At 41.1% G+C, this 21,324-nt stretch overlaps 1 protein-coding gene across 3 annotated transcripts in view; it reads right to left on the bottom strand.

The window, feature by feature from the left end:
• Window positions 1–103: 103 nt before the first annotated feature.
• Window positions 104–21,324, bottom strand: part of zdhhc14 (zinc finger DHHC-type palmitoyltransferase 14) — a 35,611-nt gene continuing 14,390 nt past the window's right edge. The window contains exons 4-11 of one of the 3 annotated variants that reach the window (XM_058614619.1): window positions 13,148–13,300; window positions 10,428–10,565; window positions 9,279–9,327; window positions 7,348–7,450; window positions 6,623–6,732; window positions 5,445–5,550; window positions 2,488–2,510; window positions 948–1,143 (exon numbers count right to left, since the gene is read on the bottom strand). In XM_058614619.1, coding sequence (XP_058470602.1) covers window positions 1,092–1,143; window positions 2,488–2,510; window positions 5,445–5,550; window positions 6,623–6,732; window positions 7,348–7,450; window positions 9,279–9,327; window positions 10,428–10,565; window positions 13,148–13,300 — 734 coding nt within the window. In that variant the 3' untranslated portion in view covers window positions 948–1,091. Of the gene's footprint in view, window positions 1,189–2,487; window positions 2,511–5,444; window positions 5,551–6,622; window positions 6,733–7,347; window positions 7,451–9,278; window positions 9,328–10,427; window positions 10,566–13,147; window positions 13,301–21,324 lie in introns of all 3 variants that reach the window. The other 2 variants (XM_058614617.1, XM_058614618.1) reach the window with 2 other exon arrangements.

The following is a 21,324-nucleotide window of genomic DNA, read 5'->3' as shown; positions in this document are numbered from 1 at the left end:
GGTACAGTACAACAGTCTCTTATTTTCTTTTTTTTTTTTTCAAACAGGAACAGCAGAATGATATGCAACACTGAGATTTGCACTGCTGATAATGTCTGGAGTGGGGGGGGGGGGGGGGGCGAAGGCATCAGTCCAATCAGCAACAGGCAAATTAGGCTAAACTGTGTTTAACCAAAACAACATCTTGTCAGACAAATGATCCATGAACAGAAATCCAGCTTTTTGACTAAAACATGCCATGTACCATCAATACATGTTTACTCTTTTTTTGGCTTGAAATGACTCACAAACTTACTTCATTTGGAAAAAAACAAACAAAAAAAAACACAAACAAAAAAAGAATACTCCCTTATCCAATCACCAGGGGGAGGGATGGACACTGGATGATGCTTCCCTTAAAGTTGAAAAGAAAAGCAGAGAAAGAGTGCGAGCAAAAAAAAGGAGAGAGAGACATGTATGTCTGAGTCGTCGTATATTCCATCTTACAGGGAACCGTCTCCCCCAGTCTTGGGGAGAGAGAGATTTGGCAAGACAGTGGCTGAGGTTTCACTGAATTCAGTTAAATACCACAGTTTCTAGCAGCTGAATTTAAACCACAGCCTTTTTTTCTTTTTTTTTTTCTTTCAATTGTCAAGTCCTGCTGAAGAGGAGAGCGGGTGGTGCAAGGTAAAAAGTGGCACAGGAGGGTATCAGGGTGCGTGTTTGTGTGTTCTGTGGTCAGACAGAGCTGAGCTTTACCAAACCTCTGACAGAGTCCTCATGTAGTGAGTCCTGGCTCGCTGGGTTGTAGAAGCCGCTCTGCATTGTGTGGCTGTGACCCAGCGGGCTGCCACACGGAAGCATACCTGGGGGCGAGGGCACTTCCTCTGGAGTGAGAAAGTGGTGGTGCGCCACCGGCTCCTGGTAGGGGTGGCTGTGGTTGTGTGCGTGGCTGTGGCCATGGATCGGTAACATGTCGGCGGCTTCGTGGCAGCTGAGGCTGGGGGTCGACGTCGGAGGCGTGGGCTGCCCGAGGGGGAGCGAGGTGCACGGGCCGACCAGCGCAAGGGACGTGCGGCCAGGGAGGGAGCCACCGTTTTCAGACGAGGCTGTCAGGATAACTGGCTCGCTGCTCTGCTGCTGGAGGAGAGGGGTGGTGGCGGCCTGCAAAACGAATTTGGTGCTCTGAATGCACTGGTCTTGGTCACACTGAGAGAAAAGTGGCAGGAAAATGGAAGAAAGAACAATATTGGAAGGGACGTGAGACAGATAAAGGTGCCATAAATAGAAACACAAGAGATAAGAGAGGAAATGGAACATGGGATCAAGAAGAAGAAAATAAAGAAAATGTGGAGGGGGAGTGGGGGGTTTGGATGAGGGAAAGAAAAAGAAAGAGACAAAGGTGTTAGTACCCCAGTTAGAATGCAGAGCAACAAAAACCCTGTTCAGACCTGGTATTAATATACATCCTGAGCGCATGCAGATGGTGCTCAATACAGGTCTGAAACCTCCAAATCCATCGTGAGTGGCTCCTCTGATCCAAACACAGAAACCACATTCAAGTTCCTGAGCTGCATGCATGCAATCCGTCCACAGGAGGCGTTAGAGACCGCCTCCTCAGCTGATGTCCTCTGACTCACTGTACTTTTACTGGATGTTCACTGCTCATACGTTTGTTTAATTCTCTATAAGTTTGAAACGACATTAAAAAGATAAATGTTTTATTCATTATTGCAGTGAAATCTTTCCATGCCAGTAACTACCTCATTTATCGTCTATAAATCACAGGGTTAGTGGACGGCATGTTTATGTGCAGAAACGGTGAAACTGAAGGTTTCTTGAATGCACCTCGTAGCCGCTCCTCTAAGCTCAACCTGCTGTGAACCCTTCACTTCTGTTTTACGAGTTACTAGTTTGGAATATTCTTATATTTGATAAATAATGTCCGTCCCTAACACACATCACACTGTACGGACGCTGAGTACGATCTCCTGTGGTCTCCGCATTTCAATGCCAGGTGTGAACAGTCACGCTTGGCGCTATCCACATGTGATCAGATCACTGAGGACAGACGTCGATATCAGGTCTGAACGACACCGGGACAAAGAGCCTGCGGCTTGTACCTCTGACCCAGTAAAAACAGAGCCGGAGTCAACAGACACAGCTGAAAACACAGGGCCACGAAGTCACTGCTTCATGACCTATTGATCTCTACTGTTTTGATTTAGAGTGGGAACCACACGACTGAAACTGGAGCAGAGCAACTGGGTTAGGACACAGAGAGTCATCAATACCACACATTAACTACAGGAAGGTTAGCCTTAACCCTGTTAGTCTTTTGTCACCACAGAACAATCATACTTGCGTAGAGAGGTCGGGAAATAAAAAAAAAAGAAGAAGCCATATAAAGAAATAGGAGAATTGATTTAAAGCCTTCCTCCTCCCCACACCAGTCCCCAAGTCTGACGGACAGAATGTGAAGTACAGAGATTTCTCCGGGCAGCTCACCTTTCTTTCTCAATCTCACTGACCTAAAGAGAGCAGATTAGAGATGTATGATTGAAACACAAGTACAGCCACCTTTGACAGTGGATGAGATGTGCTTCCACGTATTATCAATCCTCTTATCCGGTGCACATGTCAGCTGCTCTAGACTTAGCACCTTCAGGAGCCTGGCTTCTCTCCAGGTGGCTGAAAAGACTGATTTGAGGGAGGGCTTTTTTTTGACTGAAATGACATGGAATAAAATGTCATATTTTATTTTACTTTTTAATATCTGACCTACTCACATCTGCCTGGTTTTGCCTTAGTCTACACAACACTAAGACTTTATTTAAGGCAAAAGTATAAAGAAAACATTCCTGATCCTAAATTTTGTTGATCTATTTATCACTTATATTTTCACCCGTCTAATGTTTACTTATCAAGATTACAGAAAAAAACTGCCATTTGGATTTTCACAAAACTTTATGAGCCAAGGAAGAAGTCAGGCGGCTAGGATCTGTTAGGCTCTGGAAGTCGCCATCGTTTACTCTTTTTATTTTACAAGTAATAAACCAAACAATTAGACAGTAAAAAAAACCCAATGATTTGCTGCAGCATGACACAATAATTGCAAGGTCATGAAGTCAATGGATGACCTTGCATTTCGCAGAGCTGGCATCGCTTTTGTTCCATCTTTTAAACGCATCTCAAGGTGAAAAATCCAGCTATAATCTGGAGATATTACAGTTGTCCTATAATCCTGTGTTATTCCTGAAACCAGTGTCGTTTGTGAGCAGCTGCCTGATAAATTATACATTTGTTGTGTGGTTACTACGGTGGTGGATTTGGTTGACGTGATCTGATCAAGAACAGAAAACTCTACTGCAATTCTGTCCATCATTTAATCTTTAATTAAGTCTAAATATTGACTGTGTCCAGACAGCTGGACAATAAATAAATCAGTCATGAAGCCGACTGTAGCACTTCCTCACGACTCACAGAATCCAAGACCGGTAAGTGAAAGTGAAAATGAGGCTGAGGTGTGTAAGACGTTCATCCCTGACATTTATCAGCCTGGAAATTGCGGTTGAGAGAGAGAGAGAAATAAATAAAAGACGGAAAGAGCAATAAAGACCAAAATAGTTTTCACTTGTCTTTGTAATAATCACATCCGCTTCCAGTCAGACTGTGTCCATGTTCCTTCCATAAGTCAAATCCCAAAACCGAGAGGGTTTACATTATCGAGGTGTAACGTGACATCCTATCGCACTGTTACCGTGGCAACCACTTACACACGGCCTCTGCATAACAGGCTGCCGTGATGCGCTGCATCACAGGCAGAGGACCTCACAAAGAAAACGGCTTTGGATGAAAATACAACCTCAAACATAAACGCGCACAAAAACAGGTGACGGGAGACACAAGTCAGCAAGCTTAGATGACGTTCCCATTAATCCATTTACATAATATAAGTCATTTTGCACTATATATATATAATACATATATATACATACATGTGTATATACATATATATATGTATATATATATATATATATATGAATAGTTTGGTGATGATGTAGGTCCAAGGTCATACATGAATCAAGGACGAGACGCTTCTTCCAACTGTTCTGCCGTTTAATTTTCATCTCGGTGTTCACCCAAAGTGATTGGAGCATTTTCACTCAATGCCACTTCAATTATTAACAAATGCATACTAAACACAGTGCTGGCTATCAGCAGTCAGCCCAACAGAATCACTCCTACCTGCTAATCATCGCATGAGCACGACCCCTGTAAACAGATGGTCGTTATGTTATGCACGTGCTCATATGTTCAGATTATGTAACAGTCAGTCCACACATTCAGGTCCTGAAGACGGACGACGACATTCGCGCTTGACATCTCGATAAGAATGAGCGGAATGAGAAGCAAGAACAAGAGGACGACTGTGGCATAGAGGGAGGACGCCACTGTAAGACATATAGTCGCTGTGGGCGAACAGGCCTTAAATCTAGTGTGTAATGTGTGAGGTAAACTGAAGCTGAAGCGAACAACAGAGGACTTGTTGCTTCTATTCTATTCACACACCAAAGAAAAGCAATGTCCTCTTCGTGACACTGGATGTTTTCTTCCCCAGACACATTATCACCGTTACAGAGAATATCCATTTACACAATTATCCATTATATACAGTATACATCATCTTTTTCTGAATTGTTATTTTCAGAAAAAGAGATATGACAAGAGGGCAAATTCACAATTCCGCAGCATGTTTAAAATGTCTTATACCTCAGTGTAACCATCCACAAGCTACAACAATCTGATCTGAAGTCTGTGGTTTGAAGTCCTTGAACTACAAAGTTAATGTGCTTTTTTTTTGTGAGAACTGAGTGTCAGGTTCTGGGAAAACATAGAATTAAAACAGCTAGATTCAATTGGTCTGGCTGCTGTGAACTGATATTCTGTCTTAGTGTCCTCCTGGTCCTGCAGGAGTCATGTTGTGACAAACATGGAAATAAGGACACGTTAATTTAGACAACTAAAAATGTTGGGTTTAGAGAGAACACTAGAACCTAATCTATGTCGGCTCAATTACTCTTGGTTTCTGTAAACAGATACAGACGAGTGACTCAAAGTTCTCACAGGTAAATGCGTCACCGCAGCTGGGATTCCAAGGGCTTGAGTGGACACGAAACAACTTATAGCGTGGGTGCACGTGTGAGTGAGGAGAGGAGAGGAGAGGAGAGGAGAGCGAGCTAGCACAAGAATAAACAGCACTGATAGAAAATAGCGATGCAGTGCACGCAGCTGTACTGGAAAGCGACGGCACAAACCTTACGTTTATGTGATCAGTGTAAAACTCCTTTCATTCATAATAAATCTGTGGCAGGAACAATTCGAATATTGCATGATTCCACACACTATTTTCCATCTCAGCAAAGAATCAACACAACACTGGGAGAGTCAGGTCAGTGTCTCACCATGTGGCTCTGCTGAGACTGGGTGGCTCCATACATAGTGATGCCGTTGGTCGGCTGTGCCAGCTGTGGCGTGTCTGACTGAACAAAGCCCCGTCTGTCAATGAGACTAAAAAGACAACAAAAAGAAAGGTGGACACATTAATTTACACATTATTTTACATACAACTAATAACAGATAAAACCAGTAGCACCAAAACAGACATTTCAGGGACCTGAAAGAACCCTAAAACACTTGCGACGCACATAATAAATATTAAACTATGCCTCACTTTACTGAATGCAACAGCAAGCAAGATTTATCATAGTGCAAGAAACACAGCAACACTGTGCACACACACGCTCACTCCTCCACTCACACACACAAACACAGAAAATCAAATGTTGGTGATAAATGACGGGCCAAGCTGTGGAACTGAATCACTGTTTCTGCCGACATTAATGCTGCAGAACCCCCGACGCAGCCTGTGTGACAACAACAACTGACAATAAACACACAAAGCTAGTTGGTGGTTGTGTTAAAGCAGCGCGAGCAGGGTCATTATTACTGAGCTGGACTCAGTTAGAAATGGAAATAAAAACACAAGAAAATGTGAGTCATTGGCACAGTGTCGTGAAAAGTAAGACCCAGCCCCAAAGAAACAAAAGAACGAAAGAAAAAGAGTCTACAAAATCAAGATCTACATATTCACAGATGATTAATGGGCATTTCTGAGCAAACCGTACATGAAAGAAACCAGGACGTCGTTTGAAACATCTATGGACATTTACAGTCACATGGACATGAGACTGTATTTTTGTTCAATCACATGAAGAGCAAAAGTGTGAAATCCAATAACGAGTCAACTTTGATGTGAGATCTGGTTAAAATGGGCTTGAAATCCTTTCCGCTCTTGCAGTATTTTAGTAGTTACGCTTCGAGAAAAGGCTGCAGGCCAGCTCGTTTCAAAGTGGCTCCACACACTCCAAGGAGTTTGGACGAACAATTCTATTTACGCCTCTGGACACAATAAAACGTTAAAATGGTGGCGGTGGTGGTAAACAACAGATGCTGTGACCTATTACAGAAATGGGGAATTTTAAGAAAGAGAAGATTTACCGATGTCGTCATCATCAGGACATCTGGCAGTACGTAAATCACCTCCTTAAAAAACACACGTGCAAGTTCACACACAACACACCTTGGTGGCAGGGGTCCACATAGTGCTGCACAGCAGTTGGTGAATATGTTGCCATGGCTGTAAGGATTATGGTTGTCCTTCCCTCTTTTAGAAGACCACGAACCTTTGATCTGGAGGAGCCCACACAACATCATGATTTCAAACATGGACAATTGAACAAAACATAACAAAACTGATCGCCTGCTAATCTCGCAGATGCATTTGATGTGTGGCGTACGTTCACAGCTCATGTTTTCAGGACACGACGAGAAGAGATATCATAAACAGACCTGTTTCCTTCTACTGTGTCTTTTTCTGGTGCAAAGGTGACAATGATAGAAAATAGAAAAAGAAAATCTCGGACTCCTTGTACTCCTTTAATCTAAGTTTACAATAATATGCCTGAAAAAATATATAAATATTGTTCTGAAGATGCAGACTTATGCATCTTATGCAATTATGCAATTAAAAAAAGCGTAGCAAATATCTCATTATTATTTTAACGTGCACAAGCTCTCTGAGTTGTCGGCTTCTTAATGTGAATATTTTCTAGTTTCCTTGCTCCACATAACAAAGAATTCATTCAGACTGTTATATTGGACAAAATAAGACATTTGAGAACATCATCATTTCGACATTTGGGAAAAAGCTGATTGACATTTTCTGGACCAAACAAGTTACTTGATTATGCAAATAATAATAGTTGCAGCTCTACATTACAAAAGTCATTACATGTTTATACTCACATCTTCATTGGTGGTCTGGTTTGAGCTGATCAGGTAGGTATGGAAGCCTGAGAGGCCCACTATGGACCAGACAGAGAAGAAACAAACCACCACCTCCAGCACAGTGACACAATTAAAGTCAAGGACAATTTCATTAATACAGAATATAAAAGCCCTGTATAAAGACATGTATGATAGACACATATGGAGTTCTCACAGCCTAGCACACTGACCTACAGCCTTGGGGCTGTCCGTCCCAGGCCACTAGTTCCTGGAAACCAGTTCATTTGGCTGTGACAGCAGAACAACGCTCATTTCTGTGCTCTACATAAAGCATTAACACACGGCCACAGTCCAAGCTGAACGCCTTCTAAAACAAAATCTTATGATACAGCATGTGCAAATACCAAACACCACAAATACTACTCATGCTCATCATAACGTAGGTTATAAGTGACGAGGTGAACAAGTCCGTTAAACCATAATATAAAATACAAATCTTCTCAAAACCCCTGACTATCTCTTACCTCTCTCATTTTTTTACTCTTCCAATTTCCTTTGCCTTTAGCAAGGACAAAACATACCATCATTCATGTGGTACAAAGGACTGCTACAACACTATCAACTCCAATTCCCCTTCATTAAAGTTCTGTAGGACATGGGCCATTATCAGCTTGGCTTGGCACACATTTCTCTGCTAGAGAAACAGATACCGCGACTCAGCCCTACAGAGAAGGACAGAGAGAGAGCGAGATAGGGACCATGCCATTAACATGCGCTCTCCAACTGATTCTCCAAGCGTGCTCATCAATTCTAGTCCTTATTGGATCCTAATGCAGATCCTTCTATTATTAAAAAAAAGAGAAGAAACCAAAACATAAGAGCAGCAATTTATGACATCCAATTTTACTGCCAACCCCAATTTCACATTAGCTAAAGACTGAGGTCAAATGGTGTGAAAATTAACTGTGCTGTATAACAACATAAAAACATTGGATTTGCTTGACATACACAACATACACAAACAGAGGAGAATGGAGAGCAGAGAGTCTCTGAATAGAATGAGGACTTTGAAGAACACAGATAAGACAAGGAGCTTGTAGAATAAAGACGGGCTGCTACTGCTGCATAGATAAGGTGCACGTATGTAAAATCGAACAGAATGTTTTACACACCATGGACGTCCGTCACCACATATGCAAGAATCCAAACAGAACACAGTGTACAAATGAGCCTCTAAAGTACAGCTGGGGGCTCAAACCTGTTTTTGGACAAACAGAAAAACCATATGGAAAAGAATCTCAAAGATGTGAGGGCATAACAGCTGTTGTTGCAGCTTACATCTGTAAAGACGTTGCCCCAATTAACGCTGCAGCGAAAAGGAGGTAGAGGCAATTAGTAATGATGTGTATTGTTATTCCATCACGTTATGATATTTTGGTTCATATTGAACAGCCCTCACTCACAGTGTGAGTTTATAAGAACTGGAGCTTAGGACCTCGAGCGCACACTTGGCATCCATCACACAGAGAGACATGCACATCCCCTCGAATCTCGCTCACACAACATCTCTGTGGAGTCAGATGAAATCAAAGAGCCTCTAAATGGATTGGCAGAGAGAGAGAGAGTGGAGCTGCTTTAGTGTGCTGTGTTAGCCCGATGGAACAGGACTAATCAGACACACGCTATTCAAGAACTGTAGCTCTGAAGTAAGTGACGGTGGCAATAAATGGCAATACATGGCAAAGCTTACAAGAGGTTTGCCAAGCAAACTCATTTTGGACCCACAGAGGATCCTGTATAAGTCACTTGCTGAGCAGTTCAATTTATGCTTGGCAAAGAGTGGCTTAATATTTACAGAGAGACAAATAAGGACACAGCAGCAGAAATAAGACAATCACACTTAAACACCTGTGGCACATGCAGAAAGTTACATTTAAGTGAAAGGATATCTGGCAGGACTATCTTTAAGTGCGGTGAGAAACCCCTTTTTATGAGAGCCTGTGGACATAGAAAAAAGTTTCCATTAGACAACAACATACCACTATCTTTTTTACGACATAAAACACTGTCCTACGGAAACGCAAATGCCGGTTTAACAACAAAACAAAACGAATGTGGGAACTTCAATCAAATTTTGGGTACTACACACCCTGGACCTGCTGTTTTAAGTGTCAACAAGAACTGAGCAGGGCTGACTCTGCTCAATTAAACTGGTGTTTCAATTTAACCAGTAAAAGGACAGAGCCAGAAAGAGGCCTAAAAATGAAGGGCTGGCCAGCTGCTATACTTGGTGTATAGTTGGCATCTCCGTGACTGACAACAGTCTGAGAGACCATTTATCTATGCATTCTAATTAAAGCTGTACAAATTGTTTGAAAAAGTGCAAAAGAAATATTAATTTTGCTGTTCACAAAGTAAAGATGTATTTTGGCATCTGCAGTGAAAACCAAGGTACGTACCGAGCCATGACTTTTGCGTACCGTTACAACCCGAGTAACGACCTTTAATTTGAAGCCTTGCAAGTAACAGCTACTGAACAACATGCAATGACTAATGCTGTGTTAAGTTATAAAATGATCACGATGCGTCATCAGGGATTCAGGAAATATGTTAATTTGAAATACTAGTTTCAGATTACAATAGTACAGACAGTTTATTCACAATTTAAATACAGCCTTTTAATTTTTAAATTGGATTGTAGTACCTGCTTTAAACTGTAACTGCAAATCTTGCATATGGCTCCTTTAAGTCCAGTGTGAGGGGAAAAAAAACTCACAGAGGGGGTGGGGGTTATAAATACCGGTGGTTATAAATAAGATGTACTGCTTTTCAGCTAGAAAATACCAGGACATGATTTTTTTTTTTGGCCTTTTGGCCGATCTATACTACTAAATCTGTGCCAGTATTTAATTTTCATTGATCGACTGACTGTCATTTATGTGAACACATGTACACACAAACACACACATGCTGATAGGGAGCTTAGCAGTCCACTGCTTGCTCCCAGCTGGAGAGACAGTAACGAGCCAGAATGCTGCAGCCTTTCACCACATCCACTTACAACCTGCTGGTGTGTGTGTGTGTGTGTGTGTACTTACTTAAAATGATGTGTGTGATGACAAAGGCGAAGATGAAGATGGTGAGGAAGGAGAGCGAGAGGATGAACATGTAGAAGAAACGATAGTTCCTCCTTCCCACGCAGTTTCCCACCCAGGGACAATGGTGGTCAAAACGTTCTGCATGGACAGCAAGAGACAGTGGAAGAGTTTATTTTGGATACAAGAACACAAACCTGACAAAGTGCTGTCATGGCAATACCTCCCCTGTCTGTTTGTCATACAAATGATGGAATTAATAGAAACCTGGTACATAACCCAGAACACATCATTTAGAAATTGTGTTGCTCCCAAGATGTCTAAGTGTTCTTGTGTGTAAAGACGGAGAAAGAATCAAAAACTGTGGGAAACAAAGTAAAAAGGGAAGTGTCCCTCTGGGTCTTTTTTTCCACATACTACAAACTGGCTATTTATATAACTCGCTAATAAAACCGGCCCACATGACTGTTTATGGGCATGGTTGAAAAAAATTGCATCACATTGGAACGGTCCAAGGTTAAATGGCTGATTAAAGCACGTTACAGTGTCATCAGTTAATGCACCTCCACTGAGGCGTCAATATGAGAGAGTTTGGGGACAAGTCAAGAGAAAAAGAAAGGAGGTAAAGTAAAAAAATGTTGTCCAATTTCCACGGAGCTCGTAGAGCGGAGACTGACGGTGAATTTGACTGAATAAGCACTGACATGAACCTAAAAGACACCCTGTCCAAAATGTGTAGAGAAGAAGGTGTTACATGCAACACATCTAAATATCTGTTAAACAAATTAAATGTCTGGAATCCACTGAGCTACGTATCTGAATGCAGCGAGAAATAATCAGCTCCTTGAGAAATCTTATGTGAAATGATATAATAATAATAAAAATGAGTCACTGATATTTAATTAAAAGAAACCATGGGCAAATCTAGCATGCTTATCATTTCACTGATTGCTGTAAGAGCTGATTGCTAGTGTGGTTATGTAACCAGACTCCTCTCCACAGTCTTTTCCCCAAGTGTGGACTACTCGCTGTGCACAATGGTAGCGTCTTACCTAATTAATTAGAGCCTTTATTTGTTTAGTGAGGTGAAATGACCTGCTCTTGTCTTTAATAATCAATGCCAGGTTAAAATAAAGTGTATGGGAAACAGTTGTCATGGTCAAGCAAGGCTAAAGGGGATAGCTACGACTTGTCAGATCAGATTATGACCACAGCTCATGTCAGTGGATATTAATATTACGGCCGTTTGTGTGGAACTTCAATATAAATAAATGTCCGTTACATCCAAATCACGGTCAAATGAGTTCAAACAATGCTCATTGAGCCTATCAGCTGCAAATGACTGTTTTGTTTTCTTGTCTGTGGTTACACAGAGTAATGCATTCTACATCAGGACTGATGGAGTGATGGCAGCGTAGCAACAGGAGTAGTGTTTTGGCGACGGAAGTTACATACTGGAGTTTTTGTAATGTATTTTATCGTTCCCTAACATAATTACCCCAAGAGAATCATTTAAGCATGGTGCAATGATCTGTAATTAAACCCATGTGAAAAAAATGAACAACAAACTAGAGCTAGAATCACCAAATCCCAACCCTCTGGCCATGTATTAATGAAGACCAGCATCTATAAACAATAGAACACAGTCAAGACCATCTTATCCTGCTTTATTTATTTACTATAGAGCAGAAGTGAGGAAGCTCTAGGGGCTGGACCACAAAGAGAGATCATGTGAATCTGAAAAACAGAGTTTTCCGTGTCACGAAGGTCTCCATCAGTTTGGTTTTGTACCGGGATGTGACAAAAATAAATTTAAAAAACAAACTTGTTACTTATACCAACCATTAAACTAAAACTAAACAACAGTACCATTCAGCGTTTGAGGAAAAATGCTAGAAAAGGTCTTTGTGACAATTTTGACAAGAAGATTAGGACGCAGTTCTCTGTTATTCATGCACGTTACCTCTAAAGCATGATAATGCTTGGAGAGACGCAACACCATACAAGGTTGAGACCTGAGGCTTTGAGCTGAAATATAATTCTTATGAATGGAACACGTACAACTGGAGTTTATCATTCCCACCCACCTGCAGTCAGGACAATGCAACTATGGGTATGTCTCTAATATTCTATTACCCTCCCATCTGTAGTTCACAAGTACAATCTACACAAGGAGTTCAATTTATTAGATCACTCTGGCCTCCAATTTTTTTTTGATTCAGCTGTTAGTCTGTCTTTTTTTCCTGCCAGTGTGCCTCCGCTGCATCTGATTACTGTGTTTTCTACTTCCCCGTCTCCCCAGGCTTTCAGACACTTCCGCTCCTGACAAGGAAAATGACATTCAAAAAGGGGCTGTGAATAAGGACACTGATTTCAAAGCCTCCGTCTCCTTCCTTTAGTAAATGCATCGCTGTGCTCTTTGCTTTGTCTCCAGAGACTGAGCATCTGGTAGTTTGGAGCAGAAAAACTCTGGATACTGTACATTCCCTGTAGGTGTGCGTCACAAACCCCATATTCATTTTGGCTTGTATCCTCCTCTCACACAAAAGGTGTGTTTGTTGTGAGTCTCTGAGTGTAGACAGTAGAAAACATACACAGAGTATAGAGGATGGTTCAGTGATGGCTTGAGTTTTGACTGTTTGTGCTTATTATATGATCTCAGTTGTATTATTTTATTGATAATAATCACTCAGCAACCAGAGAAGAGCATGAATGTCACTCACCCACACAGTTGTCACACAGGCTGCAGTGGGAGGCACGTGGTGGTCTGAAGATCTTGCAGGTGAAGCAATACTTCAGTTTGACTGTCTGGCCGTTTATAACCACCTCCTTGGTTCTGGGAGGAGGTCTGTAACCTGTACTGCCATTAGCCACATCTGAGGGAGGAAAAAGAAGCAAAAGGGTTAGCAATTGAAGAGATGTATAAGAATGTAAATCAAAAGACTGTTAGTACACTTTTATTTATAGATGGCAGCACTGTATATTACTGATGGTTATAAAATTTGTGATTGTACTGCAACCTCCATTCATGCTTAAATCATTACTTTGTCACCTGGAAATCAAAATTTTAGACATACATTTTAAAATTTAAGTCAGTTCAAGTTGCCCGGATGAATTGATCTTAAGACTAATGAACTTAAAATAGTCCAGAAAACTTCCTAAAAACTCACAACAGTATGGAATTTAAAATGCACTCAACACCAGATTGTCACACTATAATACAAGAAAGAAAACACCTTATGAAGTAAGACGGCAGGTGACGACAGACTAAACAGTAAGTATGGGTGATATGGGGAGCAATTTTCAAGCCATAAAAGGTAAAGCCTCTGTTCCATTATTGCTCGGTTCATTTTAAGCACATAATTTACAGTGAAGCCCGTTGCAACGATAGTAAAATAGCATGTGTGTGTGTGTGTGTGTGTTGGGGGAAGGGTGCACGAGTGGGTGTTTGACATTTTTAAAAGAGCAGAGAAATTGCAGCAAGTGAATTCTCTTCCACTCAGTTTCTCTTTTCCATGATCAATGCCTACAGTGTGCTCGCTCTCCCCTATAATCTCTTTGTTCTCATGCCCTTTGACATCCTGTGACAACCCTTTATTTGAGTGGGAAAAGCAAAGCTCCATCCATCCAATCAACCATCCATCATTTACAGTAACAACATAATTCAAATAACACATTCTGTCAGTTCAAATAAAGCACTATAATGAACATCTGTAGGGTTCCTCTTTAGCAGTGGAGAAGACAGCTAAAGCATGCGTTGGGATCTATATAATAATGCTAATGTTTTAACATCACAAACAGGTTTTTGAGGTTATGGAAACACCAATCAACATTGTCTTGCATTCTCTGGCGCAAACAACTCATCAGCAGTTTAGAATCCGAGATCTATCCAAGTGAAGGTTGGGAAAGCTGGAAAGCTGGAAAATGCTTAACTCGGGTACTGGACAAAGCTAGAATGTAGCAGCATTAACAGCTGCTTCACCTCAACTTTTCACTGTATAATGAAACCTAATGAGATCCACAGAAGCATAGGGTAGATACACAGAAATAAACAAAAGCATTTGTAAGTCACATGTTAATACCTCACTAATACAACTACTCATACCTAATGTATAAGAGCATACTTTTTCACTCTGTCATCTTTCCTGCCAAGAGAGAAAAGACAGAGAGAGAGAAAGCTGTACTCCTGTCACCTGCTCCACCATCAACTGACAATCATTTCTATATCTCCATCTTTTTCATGTCCGTGTCACTGTAAGCTTGGGGACTAGTAGACTACAAATGAAGCAAGACTGAGAATAAAGACGGAACAGAAGGGACATTTTTTACCTCTGGCATATATCACTCCATACAGCACACAAGCAAAGTAACACAAATTCTGGATTATACCCCTTGAAACTGGATTATTAGGGGTAGTGGTTGAAATGTACCCTAACAAAATGGGGCACCCCGTGTTTTCTAACTATTATTTTTGACAATGTTGCTGTCGTGTTTTCTGTTGTCTTGTCCAACAAGTACTGTATTTGGTGCTTGTTTTTGTCTCTCTGTCCCTCTCTCTCACATCAAATAACCAGCCAAAGAAAAGTATCAGTGAAAAGTCAGTAACTGTGTTCAACTCCCCGGCTCCCTTTGTTGGTCATAATCAGTGAAAATTGACTTAAGTCTCTGTACCAGCAGACCACAAATGCAAAAGTTGAGATGCCAAGTGGCTTAGTAACAGAACCTCTTTCTACTAGGTGCACACCTTTTACTTATTATGCAGCAAATACAAAGTCAGACATAATTATGACTTCAGGTGGTTAGTTACACTGAGGGCGGAGGGAGAAGGCAAGTCACAGTAGCAGTTTAAGTACCAGGATGAATCATAATCGTGGCAGCCATTCAAAAAAAAAAGGGGCATGTTTCATTCATTACCGTAACAGGACTGACATCCCAACACTGCCAAAGAGATTTATTACATTTTCATGTATTTCATGCAAGTTCCTGGGGTTAACTGTGATTTTTATACTGCAGTTCAATCTGATTGGGAAAGAACTTTATAACCATCATGGTGTACAGTCTGGCTGATTACATTTCTGACTTTTTTAGACTTGAGAGTACAACAGTGAGTCAGAATCAGTGCAGCCATGTGAAATACACAATCTTAGGTGATTCATTTCAATTGGTGGCAGATTTGATTTGTTTGATGACATTTAGCAGTGAGTTGGTCAGCATTTACAGGATACAAAATGCCAAGTTGGAAATAAGCAGCCGCCACTAACGGCTTCTGTTCTCTAAGACTGCTGTCGACCAAAACAAATTTAGTTTATTGATGATGGAGTGTAAAATTTGTCCCCAGCTGTGATTGGCTGCAGCCACCCATGACCCTTAAAAGATGGCACAGTTTACTCTTCCATTGAGTGCATTAACAGGCAGAACCATAATCACATCATCCAATCAAGTATCTCTGATTGCATCAGCAGCAGGCTGTCTGCTTTTGTCTCCTCAGCAAGATTTAATCTTCATACAAAAAGACCACATTATGCAATCTTCAGTTTAATATTAAGTTATACACCTTGGCAGAGTGGGAAGAGTCAGAGGACACTACCAGTGGATGGCAGTGGTGGGTGGCAGCTGAAAAGTAAAACTTGAAAGCAGAGAAATAGGTGGGTAGTAATCATTGCCCCGATTTCAAAAACTAGTGAATTAAATGAAGCAATTCCAAGCACAAGGTCTTGTCAGAGCATAATGACTCATCTTTTGCAATGTGACTGCTTTTCCTCTCACAGAAGACGTGGAATATATTCCTCGTTTTCCATGCATGCATCCAAAATAATAACAAAGCATTGAAATCTTCACCTTCAAACATCCATATACTGATTTATCCAGCAGTCATGAAAACCCTGAATATCACTGATCGCCTCGTAGTGTGCTCATCCTTCATACAGGGGCCCTAAATCTGTGCCTCGCCAAAACAGCTTCCTTGGCTTGACTTTGGATGACAGCTGACATTCACAAAAAAAGCTTGGACCATATAAGGTGGACGGAAGGACAGAAGGAAGGAAGGAAGCATTCAAGGAAGGAAGCAGGCCGTGTTGGCCATCTCTCACTCCAATTAGTGCGGTAGAGTCTTTTGGATTTGGCACATGACCGATTAACTGATGCCAGCCTCTCTAATCCTGACATATTGGGCAAGCAAACAGACACGCATCATCAAATGTGGCACACTGAAGAGATAAACCTGACTCCATTTCAAGTGGGGATAAAAAAGAAGAAACCAAGCTAGGCTACATTTCTTCATTTCACTTTCTTTCCATGACAGTTTACACTGAGAGTAAAGATCATAAATCCAGTATTATGCCTCATGTATGCTAACTCATGCACACATGCCATATTCAGTTTTGTTTGAGGTGGCCTGTACTTCAAAAACACCCACTCGCACTGCGTTTCCACAGGCTAAAGCACTTGGCAGACAGCAATGACGGCAGAGGCACAGTCATCAGCTTTCTCTGCTAAAGTACATGCAGGATGAGAGACCTTGATGTCTCATACTGTACAACCATTAGGTTCTCCTTTGTTTAGTCAACAGATCAATAGGATTGGTGTCGAACTTGAGCCTCCTAGCACTTGGACTTAAAACACCATCAAATATTTATGTGGCTGCTGGTGAATTACAAAACTGTATGGTCTACTGGTGGGTTCAAAAATGTTTGCTGCAATTAAGATATGTTATATGTTATATACATATATATAGATAGGTGATGAGAGAGAGATTGTGGTTTTTCATTTGCAACACTCAAATATTAGCTACGCCTTCAAATGTGTGATTTAAAGAAAATGTTTTATTTGATTTAATGCAGGGCATTTAAACTGAGTAAATAAGAGAAACTGTAAATCAAACTGCAACTAATACCGACATCAGACTACACCATCTTTGCATTAAGCAGTCACACGGCTATGAATTCCTGTAACCATTCATCAATGTAGCCAAACAAGAAAGAAGACAATAAACACACATGTTATCAAAGCCGTGTTTATTGCTGTGTGTGTTTGGTTCAGTACGGTAAATGGTCTGTATTTATATCGTGCTTTCCTAGTCTTGATGACCACTCAAAGCTGCGTTACACTACAGTTACAACGCATACCCATTCACACGCTGCCGACACAACCGTCAGGAGCAACATGGGCTTAAGTGTCTTGCCCGAGGACATATCGGCATGTGGACTAGTGGACTAGGCTTCAAGTACAGTAAGTAAGAAAGACGACTCGCTCTACCACTGAGCTACGTCACCCCGTACAGCCAAATGCAGAATGTGGGCTGTGCCTGATGGCAAGAGATACGTAGCATTAAGTTGTACAGGTGTGACGACAACAGATGACAACATTGAACCTGACACAACAGACAACAACACAACACAAAACAATGGAGGACCTCAAGTAGCTCTTTGGGTTTGGGTTGTGAGAACAGGTTGGACCGTCAATCCCTAAAAAGGGAACTGGTGGTAAACTCATCACAAAAATCTGAAATGCCAGACTTTTTTGGTGGGAGGTCATAAGGCATCCCAGATCTGATCACGGTCATTCACTGACTGACTACATGGTATAACACAGGGCAGATGAGTCAGAACCACACCACATATGTCGGATAGGGCTATAATCGTGCTGAAAATATGTAGCCTGACCTCAACATAATAAAGTATGGGGAAAAAAACGCCAGTACAATATAGCAGTATTGACATTAAATGTGTCAGTTTTGCTCGTGCTCCCTCTGTGTCAGCTCTTTTCTTATTGTCAGAATCTAAACAGTTACATAAGGACATATTGATTTAAAAAGAAAAAGAAGAAAAAAATCTTGGGAAAAAAGTTCTGTCTTAGTCAGAGAGACAAAAAACATTGAGTTCTGTTGAAAGCAACAGAGGCGGTGGAATAAACAAGAGATAGACGTACAAATGGGACGCACAGTTTGTGAGGCTTGATTATTGTGACTGACACAATCTCTTGAACACCTAGAAAGATAGAACTGGTTATATTGTATTCTGCCTGCATGCTGAGCAGGTGATAATGAGGTAACCCTATGCCAGGATATCTGTAAATAGCGAAAGTGTATGTTTCCTTACTGACACAAATTTGGCTGCCCAGTACATGCAGTGCTGGTCCAGTGTGGTTGACAATGCTATGATAGGGACCACAGAACTTTTTGTGAACAATGTCATTTGTGCTTTGTTGTAAAACTTTGTGAGAAAATGGTTTACAATGGACCTTATATACTAGAAGTACTGTACGTCTCAAAATGCTCTACAGATGAATAACATATACTGAGTGCTCCACATAGAAACAGAATTTATGTAACAATGTGTTAAATATTGATATTACATGGAACAAAGAGGGCAATGCAATGGTAACTGGCAGCATCCTAAAAGCTTAAAAAATGTGATTACTGTATACTGCGAGGAAATATATAAAAGCTTGGGAACTACATTAACCAAGTAAGAATGTGTACAGCTGAAGCAGAAACTACCAGTATAAATAAGAGAAACGGAGAGAGAGTCTGCAGGGAAAAAGGAGAGCGTGAGCAAATTGATGCACCGCACACAGCTCTACAGTAAAGCAACAGAGCATGACACCATGTTAAATATTTCATCTATATATTATTGTGTTATTAAATTGTGGCAGAATAAACTAGTCTGTGGCGGGCTTCTACAGTCTGGGCAGTGGGCACTAAACCTTTAACAAATATATACATTTCATTCCAATCACTGCTTGGAAACCAATGGTCAAAGAGCAAAGACGGGTGATAAAAACGAAAGTGTTGGTTGGGGCTTGGGATGGGGTTGGATGAATAAGCTAAGAGATTACAGATGTTCTACTAATGTCTTGCATGTCAAGCTGCCATAGCTACTATACCAAACAGCAACCAAAACAACAACAATAAGGGGGAGACATAAGGGGAAAGAGGAAGAGTGCTTGATAATTTGGAAATGCAGGGCCTTAGATATTGAAAACAGGATGAAACTTTCTTAATTCCATTAAGAAAGTTAATTTTAACAGATTTCCTACCTTTTCACAAGCTGTCCAAAAGGCAGCAACCTTTAGGTCTCACTATCGTTAATTTCCCATTATAAAGTATCTATCTGTCTGTCTGTCTGTGTGTGTGCGCACAATTACAAGTCTTTTCTTTCAAATGGAAGATGATAATGGGACTTATAATGGTACAACACTAAAGCAGGCTATATGTTTCCTGGCAGCATCACAAATGCAATGGGAAGTGGCTGTTTTATTGAAACACTGCCAAGGTACACAATGAGGCACTGCAACCATGCAACCACCAAGTTATTGCTCAATCAAAAATAAATCTAAACATTCATCTCAACACTTTCATATAGGTGAAAATTAGGGTGAATTGGTCCCATAAAGTAGTGATGCTCCATAATCTACTTAAAGACAGACACTTAGAGGAATCATGGTTTCATGTTTCTTTCATTCATTTATTTATTTATTTATTTATTTATTTATTTATTTAAGCATACATGCAGGTATGGCTGGGGGTGCCGTTGGGGGCGGGGCATGGCACCCCTAATATAATGGTAGGGAAAACACTGCTGTTTTACTGCTACACATATCCATCTTCCATGTCTGGCAGTTCCCAACTATTCCTCCTCCCCAGGTAAGAAAGCACATTTAGCCCAGCTAGCATCATCACCGCAGAGGGCCACAAAGCCGCCAACAGAGGGCTACAACTGTGGCTAAGGACCTTTATGCCTGTGGCCAAGAAAAAGAGGCGAGCTGGAGTCGCATTGACCGAGAATTCTCCTTCATTTCTTCTACCATGATGGAAAAATCTGAAGGCTGTCAGTCATTTGACACATTAAATACTGAGGGCGATCTACAGTCACTTCAAATAATTCACACACACAAAGCCAACAAAAACCACTGCTAACAGTGGCTCCAGCAGCCGTGGCGGCACAATATATAAAATTTCCATTAGATGCGGAGAAACACAGTAGACTTTTAGGTGTAAATACACCCTTAGTTAATTGGTGTGACTAAGGTTGTTTGACATCCATCTGGCTACATGTGTTGCCTTGCAGCCACATATCGAATAAGCTAGTGGGGATAATATCACTATAACCAGACCAAATATTTACAACCATCATATACAATTTCAACAACTTGACGACACTCATTTGTCACTAAACAAGATATTCCGGTTGAGAAAGAGAAAATTGCTATGACATGGGCACAAGTTGCTAAATTAAATTAACCGATGGTAGAGAGCAGGGCACAGTGGCTTTAGACATTTAATTTGGGTATCCTCGGAATAAATGCTTGCCAAGATTACACGTTACTCCTGCACGTTGCTGATTCAGCCCCTCACTCCACACTCTATGCTTCACCTTCTCTCCGAAAGCTTTCAAGTCTCCTAATGAGATTAATTAAGCCAGTCTAGAGTTTATTTAATGAGGCCCTAGTGGCCTAAAGCGCATGGGAAGCCATGCCATTGCTGGGAAACAGGAGCATCACACTTAACATTTAAGTAAAAGCACCAAACCTATAGGGTTTTTTTAAAAGCTGTTTAATCAATTTGGCTACAGGGCACAAGGACGCTATTGCCTCAGCCTGAGCAAATAAAAGGCTGCAGTGTAGCCTGCAACCATGACAAGTGCACACATGACAAGAGTAAGAGTACACATGTTTACTAAGAAAATAAAAGCTTAACGTTGCTTCATCTTGTGACAGACACATACAATTTTCTGAGGGTAGAGAGAGTCTTCACTCGGCCATCACATACAAGCAGGCAATGTCGCGTAAAAGAGATAACACACATTTCTATGCCACAGGACAGCCAACTATATCTGCTACAGATGTTAACCACGATTGTCAGGTATTACTCAAGGTTACTCAAGGTTACTCAAGGTAAGGG

This window comes from Solea solea, chromosome 18 (genome assembly GCF_958295425.1).
Source record: "Solea solea chromosome 18, fSolSol10.1, whole genome shotgun sequence".
In the NCBI taxonomy this organism is placed as follows: Eukaryota; Metazoa; Chordata; class Actinopteri; order Pleuronectiformes; family Soleidae; genus Solea; species Solea solea.
Note: the sequence above shows the minus strand (reverse complement) of the source record. Positions and strands in the feature narration are given on the sequence as shown.